This window comes from Dermacentor andersoni, chromosome 1 (assembly GCF_023375885.2).
Source record: "Dermacentor andersoni chromosome 1, qqDerAnde1_hic_scaffold, whole genome shotgun sequence".
Taxonomy (NCBI): Eukaryota; Metazoa; Arthropoda; class Arachnida; order Ixodida; family Ixodidae; genus Dermacentor; species Dermacentor andersoni.
The window spans coordinates 28,439,118-28,452,956 of record NC_092814.1 but is presented as its reverse complement, the minus strand read 5'-3'; the positions used below and the strand labels follow the sequence as shown (position 1 = coordinate 28,452,956).

Sequence of the window (13,839 nt, the reverse complement as noted above, 5' to 3'; positions counted from 1 at the left end):
AGCCTGTATCGTTGTGTTAATTTGAGAGCAGCCAAGGTGCCACGAAACCGCCACCAAGGTGCAAACGGCAATGAAAGACACCGAAACAAACAAACAAACAAACAAACAAACAAACAAACAAACAAACAAAAAAGAACGAAGTGAAACAAGAACCTGATTCGCACTCTTCTTTTGAACGGTGTGTGCCATGCTGTTGTTTCGTGAGTGAGTGAGTGAGTGAAGAAACTGTATTACAGGTCCGGCGAGGACGCGAACTCGTCGCGCACCCCGCTAGTCCCACGTCGGGACCGGTAGGTCTAGCCCACCGGCCCGGTCGCGGGCGCGCCGGACAGCCAGGATATGCTTTTCTAGAGCGGGGCTACGCAGAAGCGAGTCCCACTCCTCCTTGATGAACTTGGGGTATGTCGACCTGTACTCCCAGAGCATGTGCGCTAGAGTGGAGGTCTGCCCGCAGGAAGGCCAGGCGTCGTCGCGATACACGTCCGGGTAAGCCTCGTGGAGAACGGACAGACACGGATACGTACGAGAAGCCTCGATTGGCTTTATCATAAACGAAACAACAGCCCCTATGCTGTTGTTTCGTTTATGGTAAAGCCAATCGAGGCTTCTCGTATCAAGAAGAGAGGCAAGGACTGTGTCAGCCGCCATATTTGTCTGAAATTGTTATTATTGGTGACTCCGCAGTGACTCCGCCCCATTCCCACCCCCAACTTGCTTAGGGAGAGAACTTCTTGTTGGGCAAGTTGGTATCGATTGATTATAACCATTTTAAGGCGTCAAAAACAACGCACGAGAAGACAACGAGACAGAGTGCGCGTTGACTGTGGGTATATATGTACGTGCCTCCTGCAAAATAAAGCAGTTGTGAGTGGCGCTCTGCCCCGTTGTCTTCTCCTGCTTTCTTGTGTTCTTTTTTTGGCGCTTTAAAATAGTTATAATGCTCAGAGAGACATTGTCTTTTACCAATTTCAACTTGTGGGGAGCACACGCGCCCATCTTCCCCCGCGTCGTCGCGTCGAGAGCCGGCATAGACACGGGACAGGCCGACAGGCGCACTACGCCCTTTCCCGCTTCTCCCTCGCTCTCGCGACGCGCGCGCACCCTTCTTCCCCGACTCGCGAGCAGGCAGCTGACGGGTGAGGAGGACATTCCCCTCGTCCAGGTAAAAAAGTACAAAACAGCGCGACCGGGGGAGACCCCCTCTCTTTTGGACGCCGGACACCTGCTAGCGGGATCACCTGCCGCAACCCGTGAGTGACCTCGTTTGCCTGACCCACCCAGACAACGAGGCAAGCCTATTTATCACTATTACTGCGAGTGTTCGTTATTGCTGGTAGCAATAAACGTTATTACAGTTGACGCCGCTGGTTGCCTTATTCGTTCGAACCCGACGTAGCCGCGATTCCCGCGCTACGGGTTGGGAGTTCCACAAAGCGACTGCTTTACCGCGTCGCAGCCCACGCAAGAGGCCGCGTTTCTACCACAAAGCCCGCCTTCGTCAATAGCGTTCGCGGCCAGCGTTTCCTGGTAAACATTACGGTTACATGCGCTCCAGTTTCCGGGAAGCGGGAGGAGCATTCAAGGATATTTGAATGGTATCGCATTCCACTCTTAAAGGCGAAGCTTAAGCGTTCTCCAATTTTTTTTTTCACCTACAGAGGTGGGTGTCACCTTTCATGCCACCTTCTGGAAATTAATTTGGGGAGTAAACATCCGTATGGAAGCTGCTAATGATTACTGAAGCGTGTAAGGATAGACTGACGGTATAGTTGGTTCAGTAATCACAAAAAAAACAAGCGCTTCAAAATGGGACACAAGGTAAGAATTACACTACACACACACACACTGTGTTGACTAACAACTGCATGTTTATTATCTTGCTGAGGCATTTATACAGAGAAGTAAGGCAGTACCAACAAGACCATCAAAAGAAAACGCACAAGGGACGAAAGGAAATGAAGGAAAAAACTGTTCAACGCATTCTTGTCACAGTGCAGTAGCTAGAAAATAAATTTATTTCTTGGACAGCTTTACGGCCGGGATACTGATGCAATCGACACTCAAGCGGTTAATCTCAAACTTCTCTAAAATTTCCTTGGTGCATTTATCAGGGTGGCTATGCGCTGATTGACATTACGGAAAGATAGGCGTTAATCCAGATTGCCTACAATTAATGCAAGGCCAGATTTCCGCAGATACCAAGTTTTTTTTACATTGTTGTTATGTTCTCTTAGCCTTTCGTTGAAACATCTACCCGACTTTGTATCTGCGCATGTCTGGCCATGCATTGTAGGCAGTGTGGATGCATGCCTATGTTTTCGCAATGTGAAGCCCGTGAAAAAAGTGTCGATTAACAAAGTGAGAAGTTGAGCGTGGAAAATCACTTGGGCTTTGCTACCGTGTTGTGATAAACTACCGAATGCCACATCTCCTGTTTATCTTTGTGGAATGTGTACATTAAAGAAGTGCGAAAATGTACAACGTACAAACGCATATGCAGTCCTCATTTCTTCCACCGTGTTGCTTGTCTTGCGTTCTCACTGCTCGAGTGTAATGTTCAGAAGTGAAACATAGTTTAGCTTCTTGAATTCTTTCAGGAAAAGAATGGCCGACTTGTAAATGAAAAGTGCATTGAATCCAATGTCGATATGCTCCTATGTAGCTCGAACGAACATCATTTTTTTTAACATTGCTGAGAAACACTGATCACCAAGCTTAAAGACCTTAGTTCTTCGTGAAGCCACTTGAGAAACAAATGACCAATGTAATCACTGGACGACTTTCTTTTTTGTTCAGTTATAGAATAAAAAGTTCTCAGACATCCTCGAGTTCTCGCGGAATTGTCAGCACTAGACAAAGGCATGCTGTATCATGTGGGGCAGTGTCACTGGCAAGCTTAAGGGCAAGAAGCGTGCACCGGCGTCCACGCGGCAGCGACGGTCGGTGTTAAGGTGGCTTGCAAAGCTTCTTGAAACGTTCCAGCAACTCTTGTAGTACCTGCTGGTCCTCAGATCGAGCCTCGGAAGAGGGTCTATCCTGCGGGTGAGCACAGAAATGGTCCGGACTTTGCAGTTTTTGCCTTTTTGGTTGGTGCTCGCTGCTGCTGCTCTCCGCATCGGCGCCCATTTCGTCGTCGATCCGCCACTGATCGTGGCGGCAGTCCGAGACCATCGCCTGCGCGCTCCTGCGGCGCCTCCTCGGAGTGTGGATGCCCTGGTCGTGGGGTAAGTCCACGTCTTCTGCCTCTGCCCTTCCGACACCCCACTGAAGCCATCGCAGACAATATTCGTTTTTGTCTTGGGGTTCTGTGACTTCCTTCTGTCTTTCGAGTTCCTCCTTTTTGAGGCCAGTGGTGTCGATGCGCGGGCGCTTGGCCGCCTTGTTGTGTTCAGGGTCGTTGTGGCACGTTTCGTGCTTCACATTCATGGAGTCTGGCGCGTCGTCCACAGGATCCGTGTATAGGGAAGGCCGTTGATAATGAAAGGTGGTCAGGTCATGATCAGGCTTTGCGATTAGGTCCTTGTTCCAGGTTTTGCAGACGATGTTGCGTCGGTGTTCATCCGTGCGCGGTTGATGAAAAACTTCTTCCTCTTCATTGTCGCTCACCACGCATTCAGAATCGCCCTCGCTCTTAGACAGACGATGCTTTTTTGCCATTTGGGTATTGATCATTGATGTTTGTTGTTCTTCCGAGCCACGGAAATCTGGTGCTTTAGCACTACTCAACCTTCCTTGGAGGTCGCCTTTGGTGAGTAGAAGTTCATGATGCATGTGCGGTGACTGGTGGCTCTCCATGGTCTTGCCCATGATCAGGTTATTACAAGAGTCTGTCATCACGCTGCTGTGCCAGATCTTGCCAACTGCGCCGTGTTGCTCTTCATCTGTGTTTATTTGACGAGCAGTTTTACACTCTGTGGTATCGTTCTCTCTGTTTTTTGACTCCTCCTCGCTTGTAATCCGTGTGCGTTTTCTTACAATTGGGACTTGCATTTCTGGCCCACGTGGTTCCTCCAAGCCATGGACACTTGTTTTACTAGAGCCAAGCTGTGTATCGTGGGAATCCGCTGGTCTATGCTGCGACTGCTCTTGTCGGTGGCTCCTGATGAAGTTCAGTTTCTGTCGCAGGTCTTGCCATTCAGGGTAATCGTCCCCCCCTCCACTCATTCCGTGATGGAACGAGGGTTGGGATGGGGCGCCCCCGAATTGCAAGCCTGCCCTTCGATGTCTTCTACGGTTCCGTGAAGCCATGGGAGGCCGAGCCACAGTTGCGTTTCATTCCATGGTCGAACACATCTTCATGATGGGTGGAGCTGAGTGAAGACAAGAAAAAGACCCTCACATGAATGCGTGTAAAGAGGTCCACAAGTCATTCACTGCAGAGGCAGATCAGTATTATGAGAATCAGTAATATTTGTCATCCATTTAAATAATGTTGAACATACTGCACATTCTAACTGAAAAGGGAACTAAAGAGCAACTTATGCTAGGCCATCATCTAGTCGCCGGATATAACGACGAATACTTTGTTTCCGTGTCCGTTCGAGGCCGCTGAAATCGCGGCACGCAAGCGAGACCTGGCATAGCATTTCACAAACTTTTCAGGCTCGCTCTTTTCTTTGTCCGCAAAGTAAGAGCCAGTCGAGACGCACTTGCTCGCAGTAACTTTATTGGAACATTACTGAAAGCTCGGTACTACTTTATAACGGGCACCTTAACGCTCATAAAAAAAATCAATTGTTGGGCTAGTTGGTCTTGCATTGCTGATGAGGAAAATTAGCGCAACAAAAAGACAACGCACACAGGAAGGGAAGACAACGACAAGCGCTTGTCTTTTCTTCTTGTGTGCGTTGTCCTTTTGTTGCGCTAATTTTTCTAATCAGCAATCATAGCTCACAGTACCAGAAAAAGTGACCGAACGTGAACAACAGTGCTTGTTTTTTCCCCTTTGTCTGAATATTCAAACGAAATTCATGCCGTATATAAAAAAGCAAAAGAATAAATAAAAGAAGATACTGCTGAAGTGTGACAGGCGCGAAAAGATTTGTCGTAGCATTATCGAAGATATAGAGCGAAATTAGAACTCCATGGCAGGGCTGGGGTTTAAATGGGCCCCTTTGTATTTCTCGGTTACCCGCCGTGGTTGCTCAGTGGCTATGGTGTTAGGCTGCTGAGCACGGGGTCGCGGGATCGAATCCCGGCCACGGCGGCCGCATTTCGATGGGGGCGAAATGCGAAAACACCCGTGTACTTAAATTTAGGTGCACGTTAAAGAACCCCAGGTGGTCGAAATTTCCGGAGTCCTCCACTACGGCGTGCCTCATAATCAGAAAGTGGTTTTGGCACGTAAAACCCTATAATTTAATTTTTTATTTCTCGGCAGGGAGGACGATCCGAAATATCTTCATTGCTGTTAAACAATTTCTAAACTTGACTAAACCAAGCCAAGTTGGCTTGGCTTAGTTTGCTGGCGTGGTCCTATATATGCTGTTGAGGCTCACATAGGGAAATACGCCGTGAAACAACGGTGCCTTGTTCAGGAGATCCACTATTTCCTTGGGAGAGCAATCTAAACATATAAGCTACAGGCGCATTGAAAAGTAGCAGACCGCCCATGCAGCATCTTAGAAACGGTGATTGGGCATCGCTTGACGGAAAGTCATACGTCTGAAGAACATCTTCAGGGTAAAAAAAAAACGACAACTTTGTTAGCTGATGAAAGAAAAAGTTGGGTGAAATCATGAGAGGGGAGGGCGGTCCGGTGCTGCTGGACACGTACATTACATCCTCTTGCGCAAAGTTAACGCAATGCACACGAGATACCACCGCGTTGGTGGCAGTCTCTCATGAGAGACTGCCAGATTGCTGCAGGAATAGAGCTGCAATGATGACAATACGTATTACACTGTGAAGGTTATCTTCTAGGTGGCTTTTCTGGGTCCACGAGAAGTTAGAGGCGAGCAAGCTACAATCCAGGCAGCCCTTGAAGCGCTATCGCACATCATGTGGCCTCTATGCAGCCATCATCAGCTGTTTACTTAAAAAAAAATTAAAATATGGGGTTTTACGTGCCAAAACCACTTTCTGATTATTAGGCACGCCGTAGTGGGGGACTCCGGAAATTTCGACCACCTGGGGTTCTTTAACGTGCACCTAAATCTAAGTACACGGGTGTTTTCGCATTTCGCCCCCATCGAAATGCGGCCGCCGTGGCCGGGATTCGATCCCGCGACCTCGTGCTCAGCAGCCTAACACCATAGCCACTGAGCAACCACGGCGGGTCCTGTTTACTTTAGTTTGCAAAGAGAAAAGAATTATGCATTTTAATAAAAAAAAAGGAATTCGTCCCATTCCGTCGCTTGCGGATAGCACCCCAATCCGCCTAGAAATATCGCTTTCGCAATGTGTTAGCAACACCGAGATAATACGAGACCTGTCACATTCCGTTCGGAATCGTAATCTCGTGCCTTAAATGCGGCACCGGGGACTGTATCGGGAGTGCCAAAGCTTGCTCTACAGCTCTTGTAAGCAGCGTAGTAATACGGGAAGCTCTAGTATATGACGCGCTGCACTAAGTCAACATCACTTCCTATCACTGTTCTCTTGCGAACGCTGGCATTTCACCGTCTCGGTAACACCTTCACTCTGGCCGGCGCCCATGGAACGAGTTGCGAGTCAAAATAATGACCGGCGCCTGGTTTGCGGGCTGAAAACTAATTTGGGAACGTGGAAGGTTCGCGGATGCGTTGTGCGCTGACGCGTAATTATACGAGAGAGGCGGGCCAGACGACAACTCACCTTTTGCATCGACCGCTCGTTGATCCTGACCAAGGCCTGGCTGGAACAACGCGTGCTCCGGCCCACGCGCTGGCTCGAACACGGGATCACGGCTGCTAATGATGATGATAAACCTCCAATATGGCACGTACCCACGTTGGGGGATCGGGCAATCAAGTGTCTTCTTCTTTTTTTTACAAAGTTGTCGTTTTTTTCTTCCGCGGAGAATGGCACGCGCAAGCAGCACTTGGCTTTGACCGAAAACGCGTAAATGTATTATCAGCGCTGCAGCAAGAGGTTTCAACGGACTACTACTTACCTAAAGCTCTCTACTGAATCGCCGCACGTGTGCCACGCGGAAGATAGATTATCAGAGAGGGACTATCGCGGCGTTTACACATCGTGAGGAACGGACAGTGGTCGCTAGCAGTGTGCATTTGATTGGAATGGTGACAAGCCAAGACGTGATTTTTTAGAATAGGGGGTTTGGAGGCGTGAAAACTGGTGAAACTCACAGAGATTTGATACATCATTACGAAAGCATATGCTTGCTTTCACGCGAGCAGGGTCTACAAGTATTTAAACGATCACAAAATTTAGGGCAGGAGTTTTGCTATGAAATTCTCTGCCCAAGAAGCTGTTCGCACAAAATGTGACCGAGCGTTTTCAAGGAGTCTGTCGACGGACGCATCAGTTCTTAACAATCAGTCGGCTCAACGCGCCAACAGCTCTTTCTTTACCGATGTAGCAAGAGGGACGCCAACTTGGTTTACGTTCAGGTGCTTAACGCTATATATCATTTCGTATTCACGAGAGTCAACCCCCGAAAGACCAATGAAGCACATTTGCTGACACTAAGTAAAATGTATGAGTCACGTCCCAAGCTCACGAAAGTAAGACGTGCGAACACATATTCAGACTCTGCCGGTCGCGAACGGGACATAAGTAACCAATGACAATGATGATCCCAATGACAGTCCCTTGGAATCAGGGAGGCGACGAATAATCACCTAGCCTGTGTGAGCTACTTAAGTGTTACCGTATCGAAATCTAGCATTCACCTTAACTCTGCTTTATCCTGTAAATTTCCTATGCCTGCGACAAACTCAGCCCGATCTATTCCTTGCTTTTTTTTCTTTCGATACACTGAACGTCTTTTGCTTATTTCGACAGCTGAGCATACAGCGCTCCCATCACCTTTGAACCCCAGCGCTTCTGGAAGGGGGTCATTCTCTACTGTCTTGGATGGATGCAGTATATATATGCACATTCCATTACTATGCGCCGAGTGGTCTGCGGGTTTTTTCTGCAGCACACACGCGTCTCACCCTGTTGTGAACCTTCGCTGCTGTATTTTCTTGTTCTCAGGCAGCCAACCACCCCGTGTGTTACCGTACAATTTTGTTTTATGGTTTCTTGTTTGTCATCTTTGTAAAACTTTATGGCCTTTTTTTTTGTTTTCATCTCTTGCATCCTCTGTTTCTCTTCCTTTATTTTTGGTGACTTCGGGTCACCTACTTGCACCTGCGATTACCCTGTACTTGGTTGCCGGCTTTCTTGATCTCTTATTCCGTTCCGTGTCCACCCTTTTGAGGTACACATATTTGTGCACTCTAGCTGTCCATTTCTTATCCTTGTTCCTGAATTTCTTCCCGAAAGTAATGTTGCTGTGCTCTTCGCTGTCTTCAAAAGAGCGTAATCCAAGTTTGCCTGCACTGTCTCATTTGTAGTTTTAGTGTGCGTTCTCAATGCCAATCCGCCCCTACGCCTTTGATTAACTCCCAACTTACAGAATATCTCTTAATTTAAATGACATAAAAGCGTTTACAAATGTTAGCGCTAGCGCCATCAATCCACTCTGAATTCCTCGTGCCACCGTATTTTACAGTGCTGTATGTTTCATCACAGCCGTGCTCCACTTTCCCTTCATTGCAAGACTTTTCTGCTGCTTATCTTAGCAGGTTTTTTTTCTTTACCACACCTCCTGGGCATGTCCATTATTATCCCACCCATTCTCCAATTCCCTCGCCCACTTCTTTCTCCTGGGAAGACGCGCTGCCTAACTCGGACCTTAAAGCCCAGCGCCGGGCTATCTGGCAGCCTCAAGACAGCGCGTGGCTGGCGAGGTTCCTGGACTAAGGTCTGTTCCTACTGAGAATATCGATACGACCTCATTTCAGTAAAAGTTCTCTCTCTCTCCTTCGTTTATATTTACACTGTGGGGGACGGCGCCGCCACGCACCCTTAGCCAGTAGGCCCAAGTCCTGACCAGCAGCGTGCAGCCACGGCTTTAACACCTAGGAACTTTTATTGCTTGACTATGGGTATGACTTCCTGTCACGAACAAGGGACATGAAGTCACTTCTACAGTATTCACGCAGAAGTTCTTTGTGAATACCGTTGGTTGTTATGTCCTGCATTTTTTTACTTTCGTCTTGTCCAAAAAGTTCGAGCCGACTCGTCCTTGTGTACAACGTCGGCATCCACGAGCCCACCTAGTGGAAGTCACGGCGTTACGTAGCCCCGACCACCAACTGCTATCGTGGCGGAAGGCAGCTGCCGGGACGCCATCGTCCGCCCTCACTGTGTCATGGCTTTAACAAGGATCTTTCGGTGAACCTTACTTTGTCCGGCGAGTCTCTAACTCATGTTAGACGACCGCCTACACTTGTTTTGGAACCCACGAGACACGTAGATATATCTGACGAAGAAAGCTCAGTGAAGAAGGTCAAGCTTGATGAAAGCACTGACGCCGCTATTAAGAAAACAGCTTACTCTCAAAGTGACGGTTAAGGCATTGAATGTGATGACAATGACGATACGCTTACGCGCGCGACCTACAAGAAGAAAAGGTCTGAAGGAATTTCTTCAGTCTTTCGATCAATCGAAGAGAATATGAGGTTTTGAAAAGTGGATACGAATACTGTCGCCTCTGAGATTGTTATGGCGGCCAAAGAGAAAATGTAATCTTTCGAGTGAAAGATTACATTACGAGTTAAAGAGGTTTATAATTTGGGTGAATCTAAGTTCACTTCTCTCCGTGAAGAGGCTATGCGGCCTGCAAAATCATTTTGTGCCATAGTTTCACCCGAGAAATGTGGGAAAGATAAAGCACGTTCCTTTGGAATAGACTAAAGGACAGCTAGTGGAATACTTGAAAGATTCGAAGATAAACATTCGCCAGATGTCTGCCTCGTTGGGGACGACTGATTTAAAGAGCAAAGAAAAACACATTTCTCCCACATTACACATTTCTCCAACCAAAATTTATTTTAAGAGACCCGACGTTTCGGAGCCCGACCGGGATAAATTTTTGTTCGGTGACACATACGACACCATCGCCGGTGTTCGACACATGCCTTCTGCGTAGTCTAACCATGCAGTTTCGCTAGGGTAGACTGATGCCTGACAGAGCAATTAAGTTTTGTGTAAATATCCCTGTGCTGCAGTTTAAGATTTCTGCGAAGTATCCCTTGATCTTGATGTTGTTGAAATCCGTGCTGTGACCTTGTATGTATTGTATTGTAGACTGTTTTCTTGAAATTGAAGGGAACTGCAAGTGACTGCTCTGTAATCTTGATTGACATTACTTGCTGTGCAAATCCTGTGTGGTGTTACGTACAATGTTTTGCGGAAGTATCACTGTGTTACTGTTAAAGCTTTATGTGAAGTATCCCTAGAGCTTGAGCGTGTTGCGGCCTTTGGTGGAGCCTTGTATACAAGGTCATTATTTTTTAAGTTTTACTGATTTTTTTCAAATTGGCCTGTTGCATATACCATAACTCTAGTTTTTGAGCTAAGTTATTCAGAAAGTCGGACATTACTTGCACGAGAAATCAAAACACATATTCAATTAATTAAACAATTCACTAATTATCTTCGGAATTAATTATATTACGGCACATATTGTATTGCAATTTACGAATTGTAGCCGGCGAGTTTGCAAGGCGTATCCATTTGGAATTAATTTCCAGAATGACGCCAGTTCGGAGATACGCGCGATCAAACTCGCCGTCAAAATGCAGTGTTGTCCCATACTTTGGGGAATAATATCACGAAAGTGGTGTCATTCAGGAAATTCATTTCAAGTTGATACGTCTTGTAACCTAACCAGCTACAATTCGTAAATTGCAATATGTGCAGTAAAATGATTAATTACGAAGTTAATCAGTGAATTTTTGTTATTTATTTGAACGTGTGTTTCGATTTCTCGTGCTAGTAATGTCCGCTTCTTCGAATAATCCACATCATGGACAAGATTTACGCTATCTGCCACAGGCGATATTTAAAATTTCCATAAAACCTAAAAATGATTGCCGCGTATATTGTATCGTAGTAGACGGTGCTTCCTTGAAGTACGAGTAATCTACAAGTGACTGCTTGGTAATTATAATTGACATTACTTCCTGTGCAAATTCTGTGTGTTATTACGGAAATTGGGCTTATTTGAGCCTTATGTGAACTAAATGCGTTAGCGCGTTCAGACATTTATTTCCATTTTATTTTATTGTTCTATTTCGTTTATTTGTGTGTTTGTTCGAGTAGGCGTATCTCTGCTATCTACTGTTTGTCTTATTTGCTCGTTTGTTTGTTTGAGCCGGCCTATCTTTGCTATGTACTGTTTACTTAAGGTAGAAGTAGTAGCGGGCATTACCCCCTGATGCCAGCCTCTCTTACTCAAACATTTATTTAAAGGAATTCGATGACTTCCTGTCGAATCGATACTAATTTATTTCTCGTTTCTTGATTAAGGACCATAATCCCCAGTTTGTCCTCGTTAAAATTAAGGCCGACACATGTCGCCTCATTGCCACACGTATTCTCAAACATATGTTGTATGCCCGCTGGTTGCACTATGCCGTCCGCATACGTGAATCACGGGCCATCATGTGAACGAGCTACACTTTGCAAAATAGATGAAAGCATAATTTAACATTTTTCAGTCGTCTTTCTATTCACTTTTGGTAATGCGTGAAGATCAATGGAGATAAAGGCCATCCTCAGTCCTTGGTGAATTTCTACCAGTTCTTTGCATACTTGTCCTTCCCCGACGATTTGTACTCAGTTGTCTCTATAAGTTTCACTGAGAAGCTTTATGAAATAGGCGTCTATACTGCTCTGCTTGAGAATTCCCCATATAACCCTCCTGTCTACGTCGTCGTAAGCTCCCTTAACATATAGAAACGCTATTCATAATAGTCTACCATGAGCCATTAAAATCTTAGTAAGGCACTTAGTAACGTCGACAATGAGTTGCTAAGTCACGCACTGAGTAACGCCGTACAAAAAACATAGTCTTAGCGTCGGTCTGGCCTGAATACATTCCTTATTTCCTCGAATGTTCAATTTTTCTTTATTCTACCATAACATTCTACTTAATATTCTATCATGTTGTGCTATTCGATATAGACCGTATTCTTTTTTTTTTCACTCTCGCATCCGCGTTTAGAGCAAGCGTATATATAATCTTGACTCCATTCACAACCTGTCGGCGCGGGTTTGATGACGTGACAACTGATGGCGAGCGAACACGGGTGTGTCAGCGATATCGCGACCGTTCGTTCGGTCGGTTCTCGTAGTCCCCGGGAAAAAATGACTGCCGCCTATAAGCGCTGAAAATTCCGCTCTATGTCACCAATGTTTCTGTACGTGGTCCACTCCTTTTATAATGATCTCCTCAGGTTTTATAATTGTAACCATCCTGCTTCCACGCCGCATAAATAATTATTTTCATTGTTTTGACCACTTTCTCGATGGTGCTAGTGCGCTGTACCTTGTTCTTTGGACCCAGCTGTTTGATTGGCTGCACTGCGATTTCATTCGCTGATTTAGCCGTGTTATTAGGCACATTGTATTCAGCTTTCTTTTTCCAAATTTCAGTTTCTACGTTAAAGTTTGCTTACTCTGGCTTTTCTGCTGCAGGATCTGTCCGAACTGGGAGTACCGTGTTTTTTCATTTTCTTTTTTGCCGAGTTCATCACTAATAACCGTCCGCACGTTGTCGTCACCATTCAGTATAAAGATTTTCACATTTTTAGTAGCTGCTCTTAGTTCCCTCACCTAGTTCCAGAATTTTTTTCATTTTTTACCGTAACGTAAAAACGGTGTGATGAGTAGAGACATTTATTTGCACGAACACCGTCGACCAAACACACGAAAATTATTTACCAGAATTGTGGCACAACAGAGGACGAGGGACAACAGAAGCAACAGAGACAGGCGCACACTTCCCAACTGATTTACTTCCAGGAGAACACAAATTATGTATACAGGTGCATAGCCATGTGCAATAAGCACATCAAAAGCGATATCCCAGAAAGTTATATTCGTTACTGTCGATTGCAACAGAAGGTTCAGTTACACATGAACCGCCTTTCCTTTTGATGAAATAGGCCATTCAAATCATGCGCAACCGTATCACGACTTAGCTTTAGAATTCGAGCAGCTGATTGTGCGAGTTCACACGTGCAAGATTTAGTGATGAGAAAGGTGTGAGCCAGTTCCGTTCCTCATGGACAGCACGTGCTCTCGCAACCGATCATTTATGCATCGACCAGTTTGGCCGATGTGTACCTTGGCGCAGCTTGACGGAAGTTCGTGAACTAGTCTCACGGAGCACTCTACAAAAAAAAAAAAAAAAAAAAAAAAAAAAAACCCGGCATGCTCCTTTTCACCAACTTGTTTTTCTTCTAACAGCGGAGCTGTTTAAGCATTTAGTTCCGCCGTGGAGCGTTACCAGAAAACTCAGCCCAGTTGTGCACCGCCTCGCGTTGCCTAGCAACCACCTGCGAGAGCACCGAGCAATGCAACCTCCTCGCACCCGACGCGCGTAGGGCTGAGTCGTGACGTCACATGCGAGTAAAAGCTCACACCTTTCGCCTCCTCTACTCCATGCGTACGTGCTGCTGCCATGGGAACACCGAAAGAAAGTCCCGAAGAAGAAGCGGCTCACCAGGAAGAGCGCCGTACTGCCAAGCGAGGAGCGGTGCGTCGCCGCCGAGCTGATCCGCGCCGAAGTTGCGGCTGAGAAGTGGCGACGCCGAGTCGAGGATCCTGAGTTTCAGT

At 46.3% G+C, this 13,839-nt stretch overlaps 1 protein-coding gene across 1 annotated transcript; it reads right to left on the bottom strand.

The window, feature by feature from the left end:
- Positions 1-1,843: 1,843 nt before the first annotated feature.
- On the bottom strand, positions 1,844-6,879 carry LOC126545477 (uncharacterized). The gene is made up of 2 exons (XM_050193363.2): positions 6,796-6,879; positions 1,844-4,310 (listed from the first exon to the last, which is right to left on the bottom strand). Exon 2 carries the CDS (start codon positions 4,246-4,248, stop codon positions 2,947-2,949), a length of 1,302 nt encoding a protein of 433 aa, XP_050049320.1. The 5' UTR covers positions 4,249-4,310; positions 6,796-6,879; the 3' UTR covers positions 1,844-2,946.
- Between the last annotated feature and the right edge of the window lie 6,960 nt (positions 6,880-13,839).